The 20,180-nt window shown below is 42.6% G+C and overlaps 1 protein-coding gene across 3 annotated transcripts in view; it reads left to right on the top strand.

Annotated features, from left to right (window-relative positions):
• The window catches only part of SEC24D (SEC24 homolog D, COPII coat complex component), a 164,864-nt gene that overhangs the window by 105,467 nt on the left and 39,217 nt on the right, over positions 1 to 20,180 (top strand). For all 3 annotated transcript variants that reach the window (XM_040330135.1, XM_040330144.1, XM_040330127.1), the window contains exons 10-13: positions 805 to 920; positions 3,183 to 3,307; positions 10,916 to 11,107; positions 15,701 to 15,794. In XM_040330135.1, coding sequence (XP_040186069.1) covers positions 805 to 920; positions 3,183 to 3,307; positions 10,916 to 11,107; positions 15,701 to 15,794 — 527 coding nt within the window. The remainder of the gene's footprint in view (positions 1 to 804; positions 921 to 3,182; positions 3,308 to 10,915; positions 11,108 to 15,700; positions 15,795 to 20,180) is intronic.

Below are 20,180 nucleotides of genomic sequence, written 5' to 3'. Positions count from 1 at the left end.
CGGATTGTTCGATAAAACACGTCCGTCGGACCGTTGTTGTCGCAAAGTCTGATCGTGTGTATGAGCCTTAAGGCTGATCTTGTTGAAGTGGTATGTTGATGATAACTGAAGCACTAGAATACCGGATCTTAAAGCGGAGTTCCGGACACAATTTCACTTTTTAAATATAAATACCCCTGTAATACACAAGCTTAATGTATTCTAGTAAAGTTAGTCTGTAAACTAAGGTCTGTTTTGTTAGGTTGTTACAACATTTAGACACTTTATAAAATAGAAATTGACTGGGGCCATCTTAAGTGTGGGTATCATGAAGCCAGACTGTATGACTTCCTGGATTTCAGCCTTGCAGATCTCGCAAATGCTCAGTGCTGCACAAGCAGTGAAATAGGTTTCAGATCAGGTTTCAGCACCTGTACTGTCCAAGTCACATGATTCTTTAAGACTGGGGAGTGCACAGACTCCTGGAAAGTTACACCCACTACATTCCCAGGAGTCTGTGCGGTGTAGGTTAGGAAGCTTAAGCACCTAGGTGCAGGAAGAGGGAAGATTAACTATTCTGCCTAGCAACAACACTTTGAAAGCATCTAAAAAAAAAAAAAAAAATTCTTAAAGGACTAATGACATTTTTTTTAAACTACTGATGTAATGTTATATTTATGGGTGGAACTCCACTTTAAATGGTTTCCCCAGCTAATAGCTTTGGTTCAGCTTTTTAATAAAGTTTGATTCCAACAGAAATGTGTTTATGTTTCCTGAACATATCAGTTCTTTGAATAAATCGTTTTCCTGTTTATGTTTTGTTAGTTCCTCCATTCTACTTTCAACATCTGGACCATATTGGCAGAAGAGTGGACCACTATGAAAGACCAGAGCTATCTCTGGGATCTTATGAATATGTTGCTTCATTGGATTACTGCAAAGTAAGTGCATTGTAGGCTTAATCTTTTTCCTTTAATTCTCTGTCCAGCATTTGTTTTATCTCTGTCTTCAAGTACACGTCTAAAGCTTCTTGTAATCTGAAATAACATTTTGGCTTACTGAATCATAACAGGAGATTGCAAGTTTTTTTTGCCTTTTAAGCACTTGAATCCCTGAGTTTTTTTCTACTGAAATTCCCATGAGTCTCGGAGTGTTCTTTTCATTTTGGGGCTGTGTGGGCAGGAGGGCAGGTGGAGACAGGAGCTAGAACACATTACGTGATCCACCCTAAATATGGGTGAACCATGTTTGCCTTTAACCACTTCAGCTCCAGGAGGTTTTACCCCCTTCCTGACCAGGCCTCTTTTTGCGATACGGCACTGCGTTACTTTAACTACTATTGCGCGGTCGTGCAACGCTGTACCCAAATAAAATGTTTGTCCTTTTTTCCCCACAAATACAGCTTTCTTTTGGTGGTATTTGATCACCTCCTGCGTTTTTTTTTTATTTTTTGCACTATAAACAAAAAGAGACCGTCAATTTTAAAAAAAAAAACACGATTTTTTACTTTCTGCTATAAAACATTTACAATGAAAAATTTTAACAAATCAAATGTCTTCATAAATTTGGCTAATAAGTATTCTGCTACATATTTTTTTGTAAAAAAAATCCCAATAAGCGTATATTGATTGGTTTGAAGTTATATCTACAAACTATTAGGTAGATTCAGGTAGAGTTAGGCCGACTTATCAGTAGATAAGTCGACCTAACTCAGAATCTACGCGGACCTATGTTTAAGCGTATGCTCAAACAGAGATATGCTTAAACATATCTAAGATAGGCCTGGCTTGCGCCGTCCTATCTTAGATTGCAAATTTTCGGATGGCCGCTAGGTGGCGCTTCCATTGCGGCCGGCGTAGAATATGTAAATGAGTTTCTACGTCGATTCACAAACGTACGCCCGGCCGCTGCAGTCGATTTACGCCGTTTCCGTAAGGCCTTAGGCGGCCTAAAGTTATTCCACCTATTAGGTGGAATAACAATGTTAAAGTATGGCCACCGTTCCTGCCGCGAGGTTCAAATTTTTTACGTAGTTTGCGTAAGTCGTCCGCGAATCGGGAGTTACGTCGTTTACGTCCACGTCGAAATCAATAGGCCTGTACGGCGTACTTAGCCGCAATGCGCACTGGGAAATGTAGGCGCCCGGCGCATGCGCAGTAGGCAAAAAACGTCAAAAACGTGAGGTCAAGCCTCATTACCATTAAACATGCCCCCCTCCAACCCATTTGAATTAGGCGCCCTTACGCCCGCCGCGTTTACAGTAAGGAGGTAAGTGCTTTGAGAATCATGTACTTCTCTCTTACTTAAGGCGGCGTAGTGTAAACACGCTAGGCAACGCTGTCTTAAAATTGCGCGCCCCTACCTGAATCTACCCACATGGGTTTAATTTAGGCTCTTTTTTTTTATTTATTATTTTATAGCAATTTTTATCAGGACTGCGACATTGCGGCGGACAAATTGGACACTAAGTGACACTTTTTGGGGACCAGTGACACCAATACAGTGATCAGTGTGAAAAAAATGCACTGACACAATGTAAATGACAATGGCAGGGAAGGGGTTAACATCAGGGGCAATCAAACGGTCGGGTGGCCAGCCATCAAAGTACATTTAGTCATGACAGTTTTGCTTCTCGCCTCAATATTTTTACCAAACGTTATTTTTAATTTTGTTTGCCTTTTAGCTAGATAGGGCCATTCTACTAAGAGCAGTAAAAGGTCTCCATACTGAGTCGGTGAAGTGCCAGCATCTTTCAAAGTTCCAAAAGTTGTCATCTCCTCCACAATTCTCAAAGTTTACTGTTCTTTGAGGGAATGTTAGCTGTATTTTGGCTGCCTTTCTGTTATGTCTATTTCTAGAATATGTTTTATATTATTATTTCAGAGCAGAATTTATAGGCTTGATATTTGGTAGTTTATAAAATGTGACTGCTGCTGAGAGCATTTCTAGGAAAAAATATCAGCGTATCATTCCAGTTACCTGATTCAAATCTTATGTGGAATCGTTCGGGTCCAGTCATGTTCACACACAAGGTCTCTGCATACATTAACATTGTCCTAATAATCACTTATTGTTATTGTCCATTTACATACAGTGTCTGTTTATTTTGTTTCTGGTTTATTGCATAGAAATTTTGACTGGATATATTTTACCACTTACTAGCTTTGCAATAAGTCGAATTATATTCATTTCTTTGTCTTTAGCAAAAGAAACCTCCCAATCCACCTGCTTTCATTTTCATGATAGACGTATCATACAACAACATTAAAAGCGGTGTTGTGAGACTGATATGTGAGGAGCTGAAGACTCTGCTGGATCAACTTCCAAGGTAGGTTTATTAGTGGTTTTTAAAGTGGTTATAAACCTCAGACATGATATATGAACAAAACATATCCTTCTATAGTGTACTTGTCTAAATTAAAAGCACTAAGTGCCATTTCTGTCTGCTGCTTCATTCACTTCTTGCAAGTTTTCCTGACACCAAGAGAAAAAAGGTGACAGGGGTTGGCCTCCAGCTGATTGACAGCCCTAGCTCTGTTCCTGTGTGCTGTGTTGAAGTGGGGTGTGTCCCTTCCCTCCAATCAGCTCTCAGGCCTCGTACACACGGCCGAGTTTCTCGGCAAAAAACAACAAGAAACTTGCTGTTTTTTTTTTGCCGAGGAAACGTGTGTACACTTTTCAACGAGGAAACTCGTCGGGCCAAAAAGAGAACATGTTCTCTATTTCCTTGACCGCAATGGGAAAATTTGGCTCGCCGAGATCCTCGGCGGCTTCACAAGAAACTCGAGGAGCAAAACGATGTGTTTTGCCCGTCGAGTTTCTCGGCCGTGTGTACGAGGCCTCAGAGCTCTCCGTGCTGAGCTCAGCAGAGTTTAACTTCAGCTCTCTGCCCAATTGTTTCTGAACTCTCACACAAGATTTAAAAAACTGAACTTTGAATGAATGTAGAGAAGACTGCAGATAAAAATGCACAGCTTATGGAGGAGGATTTGTTTCATCTCTGTGTATCACCTGAGGCCAGTCACTTCACCTCCAGCTGATTGACAGCCTCAGCTTTGTTGTCATGTGCTGTGTGGAGGGGGTGTGTCCCTCCAATTAGCTCTCAGAACTCTCCTCACGGAGCTCTGCAGAGTGTAACTTAAGCTCTCCACCTCCCACTTTTTTATTTATTTTTTGACAGCTCAAAAAAGCTTTATAAATTTAGACTTTGAATGAATGTAGAGAAGAGACCAGTCACTTCACTGGGCATATTTTAGGGTTTACAACCACTTTAAGTTTACCTTTTCATTTATGCAATTTATTGTCTGTTGCTGCCAACTAATGCCGCTGTGGCTACTCACACCTTAAAAATTCTACTGGAAAGTGTAGTCTCTTAGTAGCTCGGCTAGCCATTCTTTAGTTCTGATGGTAAAGTTTAAGTGTTACTAAACCCACAACAGTAAAATCAGTCTGTATATGCAGTAAAGCATGCTTGTTATACTCACTGTGGAACTCAAAGGGTTAATCATCTGCATTTTGTAAAATGACTGTTTGAGCCTATCTTTTCTGATCCTCCCCTTCTTCCACTGTCCCCAAACCATCTCCTGATAAGACAGAGCCTTTGGAGTCACTCTGCACATGCTCAGTTTGGTGTGTATTGCAAGAGAGTTTTTATTTTCCCGGAGAGTGCATGTGACAGCACAGGGCCAATCAGCACTGTGCAGAGTGAGAGTCAGGGGGCATGCATCTTCATAGGACATTCAGAGGAGAATGGAAACTTCTCCTACAAGCTTTAACCAGACACTGATAGAAGTCACAAGACTGCTATATACTGCTGATGGGAAAAGATATTTAGCAGTTTATATTTACTAAAATAATTAAATTTCCATGTTCTGTGTACTGTGGGAGGCCATATATAGAGAATTTAGTAACACATTAACCTTTCTATATGACCAGAAAAATGCTTATACCCAGTTGCTTATTTATGAATTTCCTAAGCACATTTTTTCCTTGGTTATTTTCAAACGACAGCCATTAGGTGGAAAGTGTGGCATATTTATTTTCTCTTAACTCTACATGGACATTTATTACTTTTCTTTAAACCTATGTGCGTATCTAGGGAAATGTTTGATGTCATAACAAAGACACAAATGGGTAGCATAGAACTTCTTTGCAACTCTGCATATCCTCAAAGTTTTAATGTATGTACTCGTATGATTCAAATGTTTGGTGTTTTTAGACAACTCTACTGCCACCCTCTGCCCACTTCTCAACACTGCAAGAAAAAAATATTCACTTTGCTTTTCCAAACATGTAGAATGAAGGAATATATGCCAAATCCTGTAAAAGCAACACAAGAATGATTTATGGTTCTTGTTACTAGTGTGTAAAAAATGAGTTGCCACACCAAATTCTTGTGCGCAGTTCACTTATAGAATGTCAAAACTCATCCATTTCTTAAAATAAGGATGCCTGAAAATATGTTGTGGTTAATAACTGATGAATATTTTGTAACATATGTAAATGTTACAAGCCTAGACAAAGCAGAATGTAGCCATTGGGTTTCTACATGAAAGGATCTCAGTTCTGGAAAGATGTTGGGGCAAGTCATGACCTCACTTCAGAAAACCCCTTGACATCTCCCATAGGAGAAATGCAATTACTGCCCTGCTTAGTTGGAGCAAAAGAACAACATGAGATAATGGCTCTCTGCTATGAATACTGAAACATGTCTTGGGCATGCTTCAAGTTTTTACTGGAAAACCACCAACGTATCACGTTTATATACATGTGCCTTCAGAATCTTAAAAAAATCACGACAGAAAGCTAATTTGGTTTTATTCTCTCCTTTCTTTCTCCCATTGTGTTGGTGGGACAGAACTATAGCTGGTCCAATTCCTTACTAATGATGAACAAACATGTGGCATTTGGGTATAGAGAAACAATTGACTGTAAACCAGAGGAGGGGAAATATGTTCTTTTGCAGTTGGATTTAAGGACCATTTGGATGTCACGGGTGATGGGTGCACACTCCACAACCTTTCAATCTGTCCTCAGTCACCCAGATTCTAATATATAGTGAACTGATTACAGCAGAGGTGCCCAACCTTTGGACCTTCCTGGTTCACATTGGAAGAAAAGGAATTGTCTTGGGCCACACATAAAATACACTTTGAAAAAGGATAGATGATGAGCAGAAAAAGTCGGGCAGATCAAAAGTTAAAGCGGTGGTTCACCCTTATTAACATGTTTTTAGCATAAAATTCGGCATAGTAGCGCGAGCTACAGTATGCCTGTCTTTATTTTTGTATCCCCGTACTCACAGTGTAATCGTAGACACAAGATTTCGACTCCCCGCGGGGAATGGGCGTTCCTATGGAGAGGGAAGGTGATTGATGGCCGGCTCTGGCACGTCACGCTCCCCGAAGACAGCCGGAACAGGTCTCGGCTCTTCACGGCGCTATACGGCGCCTGCGCACAGACTATGCGCAGGCGCCGTGAAGCGCCAAGTCCTATTTCGGGTATTTCCGGAGAAGCGTGACGTGCCAGAGCCGGCCGTCAATCATGCTGCCTCTCCATAGGAACGCCCATTCCCCGAGGGGGGTCGGAATCTTGTCGCTACGATTACACTGTGAGTACCGGACTAAAAAAATAAAGACAGGCATACTGTAGCTCGCGCTACTATGCCTCATGTTATGCTAGAAGAAAAAACATTTTTTTTTTATTAATAGGGTGAACACCCGCTTTAACGATCACTGATATAGATAATGAATCTGACTTCCTTTATTTTTTTTATTTTTTTTAATTATAAAAGAAAAAGAGGTAAACTAGTACGATATTTGACACAATTTTTGATCAACGTATCTGGTTTGACGGATGTAGTAGCAATTCTCAAGGTGCCCATCAGATATTTTAGTTCTAATTTTGCACTTGTGTGCTTCATTCTTGAAAATAGTTGCTCACAAATATAGGTGCTGCCGAAAACTGATGACACGAATAAAGCCTCGTACACACGACCGAGTTTCTCGGCAAAAACCAGCAAGAAACTTGCTGGGAGAATTTTTTTTGCCGAGGAAACCGATCGTGTGTACATTTTCGTTGAGGAAACTGTCGAGAAACTCAACGAGCCAAAAAGAGAGCATGTTCTCTATTTCCTCGACGGAAATGGAGAAAATTGGCTTGACGAGTTCCTCGACAGCCTAACAAGGAACTCGACGAGGAAAACGATGTGTTTCACCCGTCGAGTTCCTCGGTCGTGTGTACAAGGCTTAAGATGTGACTGTGAAGAGTGGGATATTTTTCTTTGGGAAGATAAAACTTATGTAGCACTAACCCAGAAGGAGCTGCTGGTTTGTTATTGGCGGCATGTTACCTCTAATCTAAACTTCAATGTCCACACTTTAGGCTTTTTTTTCTTTGCTTTATTTACCCAACGTGGTAAAAGGAATAAAAGTAGTAGTGGAAGGGTAATAGGTAACAGGTTCAGGTGTATAAATTTTGTTCGGAAACACTCCTGCTTCCAGCAACGTAGCTTTCGTCACCACTCTAGCCATAGTGGGTACTGTGCCCCTGGATAGGCCTCTCTCGCTAACCTAGAAGCCAGGATGTCACACGGAAACTTTAGTAAAGTCTCTGCCACAGACCTTCCTAAAGATGGAGATATATTCGGTCCAGAATCCTCTCAGCACAGGATTAAGCACCCGGATCTCTCTCTTGAATAAATTCTTGTGAACTTAGAACTGACAGACGACCATCACTCAGTCTTTCAGTAGTAGTGTGTCCTTCGATGAAGTTCAAGGCCTCTACTGAGATACCAGCCTCTCGCTCGGTGCTCTCCAATCCACTCCATCGAGTGGTTTCCTCCCTCAGGACGGACAGCTCAGGACCACTCTGCAAACGTAGACCTAGTCTGACTACCAGGCCTACTTAGTAGATCACAACCCCGGACCAACGTGGTCCCGGAGCTAGGAACACTTGAACGCGCCCCCCCCCCCGGCTACGAGGGCCACACACGGGGGGTGGTGGGACGACAGACCCAGGATCAGCGACAACCCCGGACCAGTGACGTCTGTCCCTTAAGTACTCCTCCCCAGCATGCACAGCGGGACGATTAACTCCCTCTGATTGGCTGCTGAAGGGGAACACCCAAAACACCTTGACCTGACTGCTGCCACCCTTGGCCTGGAGTGAGAACGACACCCCAGACAACAATAGTGGTCACTCACAGTACAGCCATGGCTGGAACAGAGGTCCAAATTTAGTGAAAAATCATCCAGTCTGAGTCAACTAACTCTCATGCCGCGTACACAAGGTCGTTTTTTGTGATGAAAAGAAAAACGACTTTTTTAAAAACGTCATTTAAAATTACCGCGTGTGGGGAAAATGTTGTTTTATGTCTTGTGAAAAACAACAAAAAAAAATTCAAAACGTTGTTTTTTGTGTCACAAAAAATTATAGTGTGTGGGTAAAACGAAATCCGCGCATGCTCAAAAGCAAGTTATGACGGGAGCTTGAATGGAACAGAGTGCCGTCGTACGTGCTTAACGTAACCGCGATTTGCTAGAGCATTTTGAAAAAACGATGGTGTGTAGGCAACGCCATTTTTTAAAATGAAGTTTGAAAAACGTTGTTTTGTTTCATCAGAAGAAACAACCGTGTGTATGCGGCATAAGACTACCCTCTAAATTTAAAGCAGTGCCAGCTAGAAAGTAGCAGGCCGCTACACTTATAAAAGTCCAGTAAATATACACTGTCAAATGTTTCTTCGGTTACATGGGTTTGCTAAATGTAAATGTATTTTTTCAAAAAATTCCCTCAAAAAATCAAGAATTTTTATGTAGGACTAAAAGCAATTTTTTTTTTTATTATTTTGAATAGAGTCAGGCCCCATACACACGAGAGGATTTATCCGCAGATACGGTCCAGCGGACCGTATCCGCGGATAAATCCTCTCGAGGATTTCAGAAGATTTCTATGCAATGGCGTGTACACACCATCGCATTGAAATCCGCGCTGAAATCCTCTGCCGATGACGTGTCGCGCCGTCGCCGCTATTATGACGCGGCGACGGGCGCGACGCTGTCATATAAGGAATTCCACGCATGCGTCAAATCATTACGACGCGTGCGGGGAATCCCTTTGGACGGATGGATCCGGTAAGTCTGTACAGACGAGCGGATCCATCCGTTGGAATGGATTCCAGCAGATGGATTTGTTGAGCATGTCAGCAAATATCCATCTGCTGGAAATCCATCCCAGGGGAGATTTATCTGCGGATAAATATCCGACGGAGTGTACACACCATAGGATCTATCCGCAGAAACCCATTTGATGGGATTTATCTGCGGATAGATTCTATGGTGTGTATGGGGCCTAAGTGGGGAACTTTAACCCCTGTTGGTTTATTTTCTGCCATCTGTGGGAGATTTATCATCACTTCCTGTCCCATAGCCAAACAGGAAGTGAGAGGAAATGCCTGCAATTTAAGGGAATCCCTTGGGGACCACCAGAACTAGTGTTCCCCATTGGAAGATTTTCCTTCTGTTACTTTTCTGGGGACAACCCAAAGATTCAGAAATGTCCCTTCGCTTCCAAATCCATAGCCAAAACAGGAAGTGAGTGAAAATCGCTCCAAAGTGAGGGAATCCTGAGGTGTCACTACTCCAGCTCTGGTGACAACCCAAAATATATAACTGATAAGCAATGACACTTCATTTAAGAATGAAATATATGTCTAAACTTTGACCTGCAGTGATTTATAATTGCTCCAACATAAAGTATTATGCCTTTATGATGGTGAGTATGTCCAGAAAAGACAATGGGGGTTATTTAGGAAAGGCAAATCCACTTTCCACTACAAGTACAAACTACAAGTGCACTTGAAATTACACTTGGAAGTGCAGTCGCTGTAACTCTGAGGGGTAGATCTGAAATGAGGGGAAGTTCTGTTGATTTTATCATCCAATCATGTGCAAGCTAAAATGCTTTTTAAAATGTTCCCCTCAGATCTACAGCAACTGCGCTTTGCACTTGTAGTTTGCATTGTAGTGCAAAGTGGATCTGCCTTTCGTAAAAAAAAAAAACTGTGGGGTAGATTCAGGTAAGAGATACGACGGCGTATCTCCAGATACGCCGTTGTATCTCTGAGTGTGCAGCGTCGTATCTATGCGCCTGATTCATAGAATCAGTTACGCATAGATTTGACTAAGATCCGACCGGCGTAAGTCTCTTACGCCGTCGTATCTTAGTTGCAATTTTAGGCTGGCCGCTATGTGGCGCTTCCGTATATTTACGCGTCGAATATGCAAATTAGGTAGATACGCCGATTCAGAAACGTACGTTTGCCCGGCGCATTTTTTTACGTCGTTTACGTTAGGCTTTTTCCGGCGTAAAGTTACCCTTGCTATATGAGGCGTATCCTATGTTAAGTATGGACGTCGTTCCCGCGTCGAATTTTGAAAATTTTACGTTGTTTGCGTAAGTCGTACGCAAATTGGGATTTGCGTAATTTACGTTCACGTCGAAAGCATTGGCTTTTTGCAGGTTAATTTGGAGCATGCGCACTGGGTTACATTCACGGACGGCGCATGCGCCGTTAGTCAAAAACGTAATTTTTGTGGGGTCATGTTTTATTTACATAAAACACGCCCACCTCTTTACAATTTGAATTAGGCGCGATTACGCCGGCAGATTTACGCTACGCCGTAACTTAGGGCGCAGGTTCTTGGTGAATACAGAACCTGCCTCACTAAGTTATGGCGGCGTAGCGTATCTGAGATACGCTACGCCTGCACAAAAATAAGCAATTCTACCTGAATCTACCCCATTGTGTTCTCAAACTCTTTAATGCCATATTTTTATTTTTATTCTTTTACTTTTTTAATTACGTTTTAATAACATTTATAGAACTGGAAAGTTTCTTGTGGGATTCTTAGGGTAATGTGTGTTTCTGTTGCAGAGAGGAAAATGCAGAGTCGTCAGCTATCCGTGTGGGATTTGTCACGTATGATAAGGTTCTGCATTTCTACAACGTGAATGCCAACCTGGCCCAGCCTCAAATGATGGTGGTGACAGACGTGGCAGAGGTCTTTCTGCCCCTACTGGATGGATTTCTTGTCAATTTTAATGAATCCAGATCAGTCATAAACAAGTAATGTATTCTTTTTTTTTTTTTGTAAGCCACATAGTGGATTCATTTACTAGTATGAATGTGTATTATATGTAACCGAAAGGATTTTTAGCAAAGCCCTGTCTTTTCCTGTCAAGGAAACGGGTTTACTTTAAATTTCCAGAGCATGGAAGGCTGATGTCAGATGAGCAAATAAAGAAGAACGGCGTGTACTGAACTTTGTGATGAACTTTGTCATCTACGTTGTTTAAAGCAACACAGACCACTATATCCCTGTACAGTGTACAGGGTGGTCTACTTTCAGAAATCCATGTAGCATTTTTTGAAGTTGATCACTATCCCCATGGCTGACGAAGGTCAGATCCCCAGTATTTCATTAAGCAGCTGAGTAAGTTAGATCTGCCTTTTTCAACTAGGGTACTCAGGTTTCTGCCTTGGCAAAATGCCTAAAAATTGCCAACAAATTGTATACAAGTTAGTAGGTAGATGAAGCATGCTTTTTAGTTACACAAAGCCACATTTTGTATTGTGCACCATTACAACCATCTAGCCGCCGGCATCCTAACAACCAATCATTGATTGATAAGGAGGACGTCGGGTGCTTCCTTGTGTTTCCCCTCTCCTTCAGCATTGGGGTCACCTTAGCTAAGTGAGGGAAAAGAGAAGCGCTGGAATACTAGCCAGTACCCATGTGCAAATGTGTATTATAGAAATAAATCGCCTCTAATGTTGGGTGTCCTTTGTAAGTGGATGTTGCTGCATTATGTAAAACTATTTGTTTTTTTGTTTTGTTTTTGGAATAGGGTGCTTCGAGAAAATTTTAAAGGTTTTATTGAGTGAAAAATGGTTAAAGTGGAGGTTCACCCCAAAAATTTTTTTAACATTAGATTGGGCCTAATTACGGGAAGCAGAATCGGGTGTTTTGATTAAAATCAATGCAGTACTTACCTTTTTAGAGATAGATGTTCTCCCGCCGCTTCCGGGTATGGGCTGCGGGACTGGGCGTTCCTATTTGATTGACAGCCTTCCGACCGGCGCATACAGCGCGTCACCAGTTTCCGAAAGTAGCCGAACGTCGGTGCGCAGGCGTCTTATAGCGCCGCACCGACGTTCGGCAACTCGTGACGCGCTGTATGCGACCGTCGGAAGGCTGTCAATCAAATAGGAACGCCCAGTCCCGAAGACCATACCTGGAAGCGGCGGGAGAACATCTATCTCAAAAAAGGTAAGTACTGCATTGATTTTAATCAAAACACCCGATTGTGCTTCCCGTAATTAGGCCCAATCTACTGTTATTTTTTTTTTTTCCGGGTGAACTCCCGCTTTAAGAAACCCTGGGTATACCTGCCTCCAAGTATGACCCTGTTTAATGTTGCTGAGCATTACTTTAGAAGTTTTTGTCTTCACAGCAACGCTAAGTTCTACACATACATACACATACAAATCTATACCCATTCTCAGGCACAATGCAATTTGAAATATTCGGTGTACATTAGCAACAGATGATCATATATTAGTATGACTACAGCTTGGCAATAAGAAGATTTAAAGTTCTTTTTGCCATGCTTCTGTAGGTCACAGGAGTGCACTTAGTTCTGCACTCTTCTCGCCCAAATTTAGCCGACAGCGGGCTAAAGTCTGCTGTCAATTGACCTCACAGAGCCGGTCAAGGTTCTGGAGAGATCCTGACTTTGGGACTTAGACCCCTTTCACACTGAAGCGCTATTAAAACGCTCATAAAACGCTCTCTATGCATCTCAATGGACCCTTTCACACCGAATCCTGCAAGCAGCATCTTTGGAGCAGCTTTTGGGGCGCTGAAAAAAAAACCGCTCCAAAAACGCCCCTCTCCATTGAAATGAATTGAAAGCGCAGTAAAAATGCTTTACGGTTTCACACTAAGGCGTTGCACTGGCGGGGCGTGGAGAAAAGTCCTGCAAGCAGCATCTTTGGAGCAGCTTTTGGACGCTGAAAAAAATGCTCCATAAACGCCCCTCTCCATTGAAATGAATTGAAAGCGCTGTAAAAATGCCTTGCCCTTTCACACTGAGGCACTGCAAAAACGCCCTAAAACGTTAGGGTCTTAGCGGTGCTTTACCAGCACATTGGGATTGCAGATGAGGCTTCGCTCGAATAACGCTTGAAAAACGCTTGAAAAACGCTCAAATAACGCTCGAAAAATGCCCCAGTGTGGAAGGGGCCTTAAGATAAAGAGGACTGCAGATCATTTAACAAGCCTTGAACATTCCATGTAAGAACTTTGGGCGGCAATGGAAAATTTAGTCTAGAATATTGGAGTCGATGGAGTGTTGACGACTCTCGGGGCAGCAGAGCAGTCCCACCAGGGACACAGACATAAGGCAGCAGATTCATGTAAGAAAATCAATGTGAGGTAAGTAGAAAAACAACACTGTATAGGCAGTAATCAGGGAAGCATGTCAATAAATAACAGAAAAAACACTCCCTCCCGGCTCCACACCCAAACTCAGTGAGAGCATGTTTCCCATAAAATAAAATAAAAAACTAAAAATAAAAAACCATAGGAAAAAAAGGCCACGGTAGTAACCTGCAGTCATGACTTCAGGGACCATCATTGGCAGAAAACATGCAGCAAGGCAATCGAAAAGGGTTGCCCCCTCCAATCCCCATTCACATAGCATATCAGCACACAGTGAAAAGGGTTCACAAGACAGGTGGGCAGTAGGGGAGATGGAGAATACATAAGGCAATGGGAATAATGGCAGGGGGAAGAACCAGGGGTATTAAGCATGGGAAGAAAGTACTCACGACAATCCCAGGTGTAGTTGAAGATCAAGCTGGGGCTGCATCGGGTGCTGCACATTGATCCAACCAAGCTGAAGCTGATACTGGATCCTCGAAGAAGTGGACGCGGTCATCTCCCACCACTCAGAGCCATGCCGGGTAGACATGGCATAGGTGAGGTGCTGGACTCAAAGTCGGCACTTGACATCTTGCTAGCGAGACCATTGGCACTGGACCTCTGGAAAAAAGTCCAGGAAAACTACCACCATTGTGTTCTGGAAGGGAATGTTGCCCTTCAGCCTTGTACGACCAACGATCGTGCCTCGGTCCTGTAATTTATGAATTTGGCGATAAAAGTGTGAGGCTGGGATCCTTGAGGTGATGGCCAGGCATTCGATGGACCTGCTCCAAGACAAACATTGCGGAGAAGGCCTCTCTCTCAAAGGTGGAAATAAGGAGAGTTTCCAGGAAGGTTGCTGGGTCGGGGGCCCTCCTGCAGACCAATAAAGCACAGATTGCAGCAGTGATTTTCCAAGTCATGTTTGGCTATAAGCTGCTGTAGTTGATGCTGCATGTGTTCCAAGGAGTGCTGTAAAGGGTGCAGGGTATTCTCTGCCCTGCTAATGTGAGTTTCAGCCTCAGTCACAGGTCCTTCAGCTTGTGGAAATCCTGGCAGATAAGGGAAATGTCTGTCTTCACTTCCTTAATCTTGGTGGTCAGCATCGTCTGGCAGGGAAGAGAAAGCTTTGAGGACCTTAGCAGTACCAACCGCAGACTGTTCTGATTCAGAGGAGGGAGCGCCACCATCTTCCCTTAGCGAATCCTTCTCCTGCCTTTGGATTCTGTCAAGTTTTCGCACTGGTATCTGTTGCCTCGCGAGGTGGGCGTGGAAAGCAGGGGAGGGGAACCTACGGGTGGCGATTGAGTGGTATTAAAAGCAGGATAATCAATCAGGATATTGAAAACGGGATGAATTGGGGACAAGACTCTCCACACTAGTGTCTAACTCTATCACGCTCCAGGCCATGCCCATCAGAGACCCTGACTTAAATGTTGAGATCCACCTTGATGCCTTACTGGCAGCTTCTCAGCCTTTCAGCGTGCTGCTGAGAGCCTAAAGCCTCGTACACACGACTGAGGAACTCGACGGGCGAAACACATCGTTTTCCTCGTCCAGTTCCTTGTTAGGCTGTCGTGGAACTCGACAAGGCAAGTTTCTCCATTCCCGTCGAGGAAATAGAGAACTTGCTCTTTTTTTGGCTCGTCGAGTTTCTCGACAGTTTCCTCAACGAAAATGTACACACGACCGGTTTCCTCTGCAAAAAAATATCTCCCAGCAAGTTTCTTGCTGGCTTTTGCCGAGAAACTCGGTCGTGTGTACGAGGCCTAAGCCAGCTACTCCTGCCCCTCCACAGCCCAGCACTCCAGTGAGCACTGGAGGGGCAGAGCAGAGAGCCAGTGACTGACACACTGAATACCGAGAACTGAGCGATCAGCGTTTTTTTATCACTCAGTTCTGGGTCTGAGAGGTGGCAGGGGACAGATGCACCATTCACCTAGGTGAGTATAAATGTTTTTTGTTTTGTTTTTTAATGCCCATACTTCTCTTATAATTTCTTTCTCATTATTGCTATTTCTGCCTGATCATCAAAAAAACAGTAAGAATTTTTTGAAGGGTCGGTCCATCAAAAACAAATTTTAGTTTAGTTTTGAGTAGTTATAGTAAGTTGAAGCACCCACTGTCATCCTTACCTAGTAAGGGAGCTAGCATTTTCAGATTAAGATGTGTACTTCTATAATGTTCTTTGAGTTCCTGGCCTTTAGAATCACCAATCTTGTCCTGTCTTACAGTTTGCTTGGACAGATCCCAGATATGTTTGCAGAGACAAACGAGAGTGAAACGGTCTTTGCTCCAGTTATCCAGGCTGGCACGGAGGCATTAAAGGTTAGATTGCATTTTTCATGTACAATACACCTACAGGTTTATTTACACCTTATACATTTTTTTCACTTATAAAAGATTTTACGGAATTATTCTTAGATGATTTTAAAAGGATAATGTTATTGTTGTAATTTCTGAGCTGTAACATGTACTTTATTGTTTAAGTAAACAGTTTTAAAAGATATTATCTTTGCTTGCTTTATATTCAGTATGTTGAAACTAAAACTAATGCCACGTACACACGATGGAAAATTCCAACAAGAAAACTGTGTATTTTTTTTTAGACGGAATATTGGCTCAAACTTGTGTTGCATACACGCGGTCACACAAAATTCCGACCGTCAAGAACGCGGTGACGTACAACACTATAATGAGCCGAGAAAAATTAAGTTCAATGATTCTGAGCATGCGTCAAATTGATTCCGAGCATGCATGGTTTTTTTTTTGCACGTCAGAATTGCATACAGACGATCGGAATTTCCGATAAGAACTTTTCCCGTCTGAAAATGTGAGAACCAGCTCAGACAGAAAAAGTCAGATGGGGCCTACACATGGTCGGAATTTACGACCAAAAGCTCACATCAAACTTTTCTTGTCGGAAATTCCGACCGTGTGTACGCCGGCATAAGACTTCCATTAAATGCCTGCTTACATGGCAGCGTTTTTTTTTACAACCACTGTACTGACATAACTGTCAAGCCTCGTACACACGACCGAGGAACTCGACAGGCGAAACACATCGTTTTCCTCGTTGAGTTCCTTGTTAGGCTGTCGAGGAACTCGACAAGGCAAGTTTCTCCATTCCCGTCGAGGAAAAAGAAGACATGCTCTCTTTTTGGCTCGACAGGATCCTCAACAGTTTCCTCGTCTCAAAATGTACACACGACCGGTTTCCTCAGCAAAAAAAAAAATCCCAGCAAGTTTCTTGCTGGTTTTTGCCGAGAAACTCGGTTGTGTGTACGAGGCCTCAGAATTATTTCAGTTGGCTAATGCCATATCATTTTTACAGTATTTAAAGCAGAAGTTCAGTCAAACACTAACTAGACTTAAATCTACTCACACCTACACTGTAGGCCTATTCTGTCTACCCCTGTGAAAGGAAAGATCTAGATACATATTCTGAGGACACTTTGGTCCTGTCACATGATCAGGTCCCAGTGCTGGCCTATGGGTGACATTGCCATCTAGGCTCTACAGCTGCATCTCTCCTCTTCACTGAAGCCAATCATGGGACTGGATCAGAGTTCCCTCAACATAGGTGAGGATACAGATCTTTCCTTTTCAGGGTAGATCAAATAGGCTTAGAATGGGGCTGGGAGTACATGTTAGTATAGTTAGTGTTTGAACTTCCACTCTATGTTTGACATAAAAGTTAATTTGTCTAAATCATCTTTGCAGTGTATGGTCTCATCATGTCTGAACCTAATTTGATTCTACACAGTGGGGTTTACTAAAGAAGCGTGCACTAACTAGTAGCAACCATCTAGCCTATCATAAAGAATCTTATATTTTACATGTTGATCAATCTGTTTGATACTGTTAAGTATTTGACAGAAACATCTAAAACATGTTAATTGCTCCCTCCTCCAGAAGAACAGTTATCTGACTTAGCTGATAGAATGGAAATTGACCTGAAACGTTAGACCAAACAAAGCACTGAAAAATACCTACAATGGCCCAGATTCTTAGAGGAGATACGACGGCGTATCTCCAGATACGCCGTCGTATATCTGCGTCCGGCCGGTCGTATCTATGCGCCTGATTCTTAGAATCAGTTACGCATAGATATCTGTTAGATCCGACAGGCGTCAGTCTCTGACGCCGTCGGATCGTAACTGCATTTTTACGCTGGCCGCTAGGTGGCGCTTCCGTCGAATTCCGCGTCGAGTATGCAAATTAGGTAGATACGCGAATTCCCGAACGTACGCCTGGCGTATAGTTACCCCTGCTATATGGTGACATAAGTGCGGCGTAACAATGTTAAGTATGGCCATCGTTCCCGCGTCAAAATTTGAAAAAGTTACGTCGTTTGCGTAAGTCGTCCGTGAATGGGGCTGGACGTCATTTACGTTCACGTCGAAACCAATGACGTCCTTGCGGCGTACTTTGGAGCAATGCACACTGGGAAATTCCACGGACGGCGTCAATCATGACGGGTCACAGTACATTTACATAAAACACGCCCCCTGATCCAAATTTGAATTAGGCGGGCTTACGCCGGCTGATTTATGCTACGCCACCGCAACTTACGGAGCAAGTGCTTTGAGAATACAGCACTTGCCCGTCTAAGTTGCGGCAGGGTAACGTAAATCGGATACGTTATGCCGCCACAGAGATACGCCGCTGGACGAGAATCTGGCCCAATATTTTAATGTTTTTATTTTTTGCAGACATATCCCATTTACAATGTTGTGCAACAAAATCTAATTTATTAACTAGTAGAGTATTTGACCGCAGTATAATTCATGGCCACCGGCTCCACTAAATATTTGGAGATCTTCAGAAATACTTCTTGAATGCAAAGCTTTATTATTTATGTGTACAAGTCTAAAGGGTCATAACTGATAGTAATATGTGCAGAATATAAGTACTTAAATGGGTTGTAAAGGTTCGTTTTTTATTTTTAAGCCAGTGCATTGTTGGTTCACGTACCTTTTCCTTCGATTTCCCTTCTAAATGTTTTTTCTTTGTCTGAATTTCTCACTTCCTGTTTCTCCTCAGTAAGCTGTTCAGTAAGCTGTTCTGGCTGACTAACCACCACTCAGATGATCATGGGGGTAAGCTTACTGAGGAGAAACAGGAAGTGAGAAATTCAGACAAAGAAAAAAAAATTTTAGAAGGGAAATCGAAAGAAAAGGTAAGTGAACCAACAATGCACTAACTTAAAGGAACCTATTTAGAAAATAAAAAACAAAACTTTACAACCCCTTTAAAGAGGAAGTAAACTCTTGTAAAAAAAAAAAAAAAAACCTGCAAGACAAAGGCATAATGAGCTAGTATGCGTTACTTACCTTAGATAGAAGCCCCCGAAGCTGTCCTCATCTCCCCCTACGGCCACAGACATCTCTTCTGGGTTTCGCGGCTCCGGCGCTGTGACTGGCCGGAGCCGCGATGACGTTCCTCCCGCGTATGTGCGCGGGAGATGCTGGTAATGACACACAGACTAATGCAGCGGCACATAGGTGCCATTCGGTCAGTTTGCTCTAGTGCGCATGTGCCGATGTCATTGGCACATGCAGGGGACAGGGGATATCTCCTAAACCGTGCAGGTTTAGGAGATATCCTGGTTCGCTACAGGTAAGGCCTCGTACACACGACCGAGGAACTCGACGGGCAAAACACATCGTTTTGCTCGTCGAGTTCCTTGTGAGGCTGTCGAGGAACTCGGCGAGCCAATTTTCTCCATTCCCGTCGAGGAAATCGAGAACATGCTTTCTTTTTGGCTCGACGAGTTTCTCGACAGTTTCCTCGTCGAAAAATGTACACACGACCGGTTTTCTCGGCAAAAAAAAAAAAAACAGCAAGTTTCTTGCTGGTTTTTGCCGAGAAACTCGTGTGTACGAGGCCTTAGTCTTATTATAGGCTTACCTGTAGCATAAAGTTTAAAAATAGGGTTTACAACCACTTTAATTTACACATGAATAATTACCAAGCTCCTTGAATTCCTACTTTACAATAAAATAATTTCCACTTGTAATCACAAAAATGTAAATGTAGACTTTGACCAAGTTGTGTGTCATGTGAGATTGTTGTATGGTTTTTTCCCAATTGCAAAATTGTTATCTTACAACAATCTCTAGCTGCTATAGATAGCACAATGCTCTGATTGCCCGTATTATTTAAGAATGCAAAAATGTTTACATTCTTTCCTGTCAAGCCTTGTATACTATTATGAAGCCCACATAGGCTTTGAAAGGACAGCTCTCTGTTTAGAATGTGAAGCTGAGGGTATATACTCATAAAGGAGAACTTTAAAACGAATGGGAATCTAACCAGGCGCCTCTTTTCCTCTTTTTTCCTCATCCTTTTTTCAACCGTTATACTTTTTTTTTTTTAATCATAAAATGTCAGATTGTGGTACAAAACAAGTATTAAACTATCCTAAACTGAGCTCCGATTTCATGCTCTGTCAAAGTAAAGTGGGAGGATACTCTGTGGATCTGCGTGTACCACATAGAACTACATTTCCCATTAAAGCGGAAGTAAACCCATCGATTTAACAGTTTCAAAAAGCAGTTACATTTCCGGCATGCCGGGATTGCTAACTGTCACATTGGTTGTGCTCTCAACCAAACTGTCAAACCATCCAATATCTGGTCTCATAACTGATCACATGTGCAGCACCATGGCAGTTGAAGATTAAACATTGGCCAAGATGGCAGCTTCCTT

Source organism: Rana temporaria, chromosome 1 (assembly GCF_905171775.1).
Source record: "Rana temporaria chromosome 1, aRanTem1.1, whole genome shotgun sequence".
In the NCBI taxonomy this organism is placed as follows: domain Eukaryota; kingdom Metazoa; phylum Chordata; class Amphibia; order Anura; family Ranidae; genus Rana; species Rana temporaria.
The sequence above is the reverse complement of the archived record's forward strand: the minus strand, read 5'-3'. Positions and strand labels throughout refer to the sequence as shown.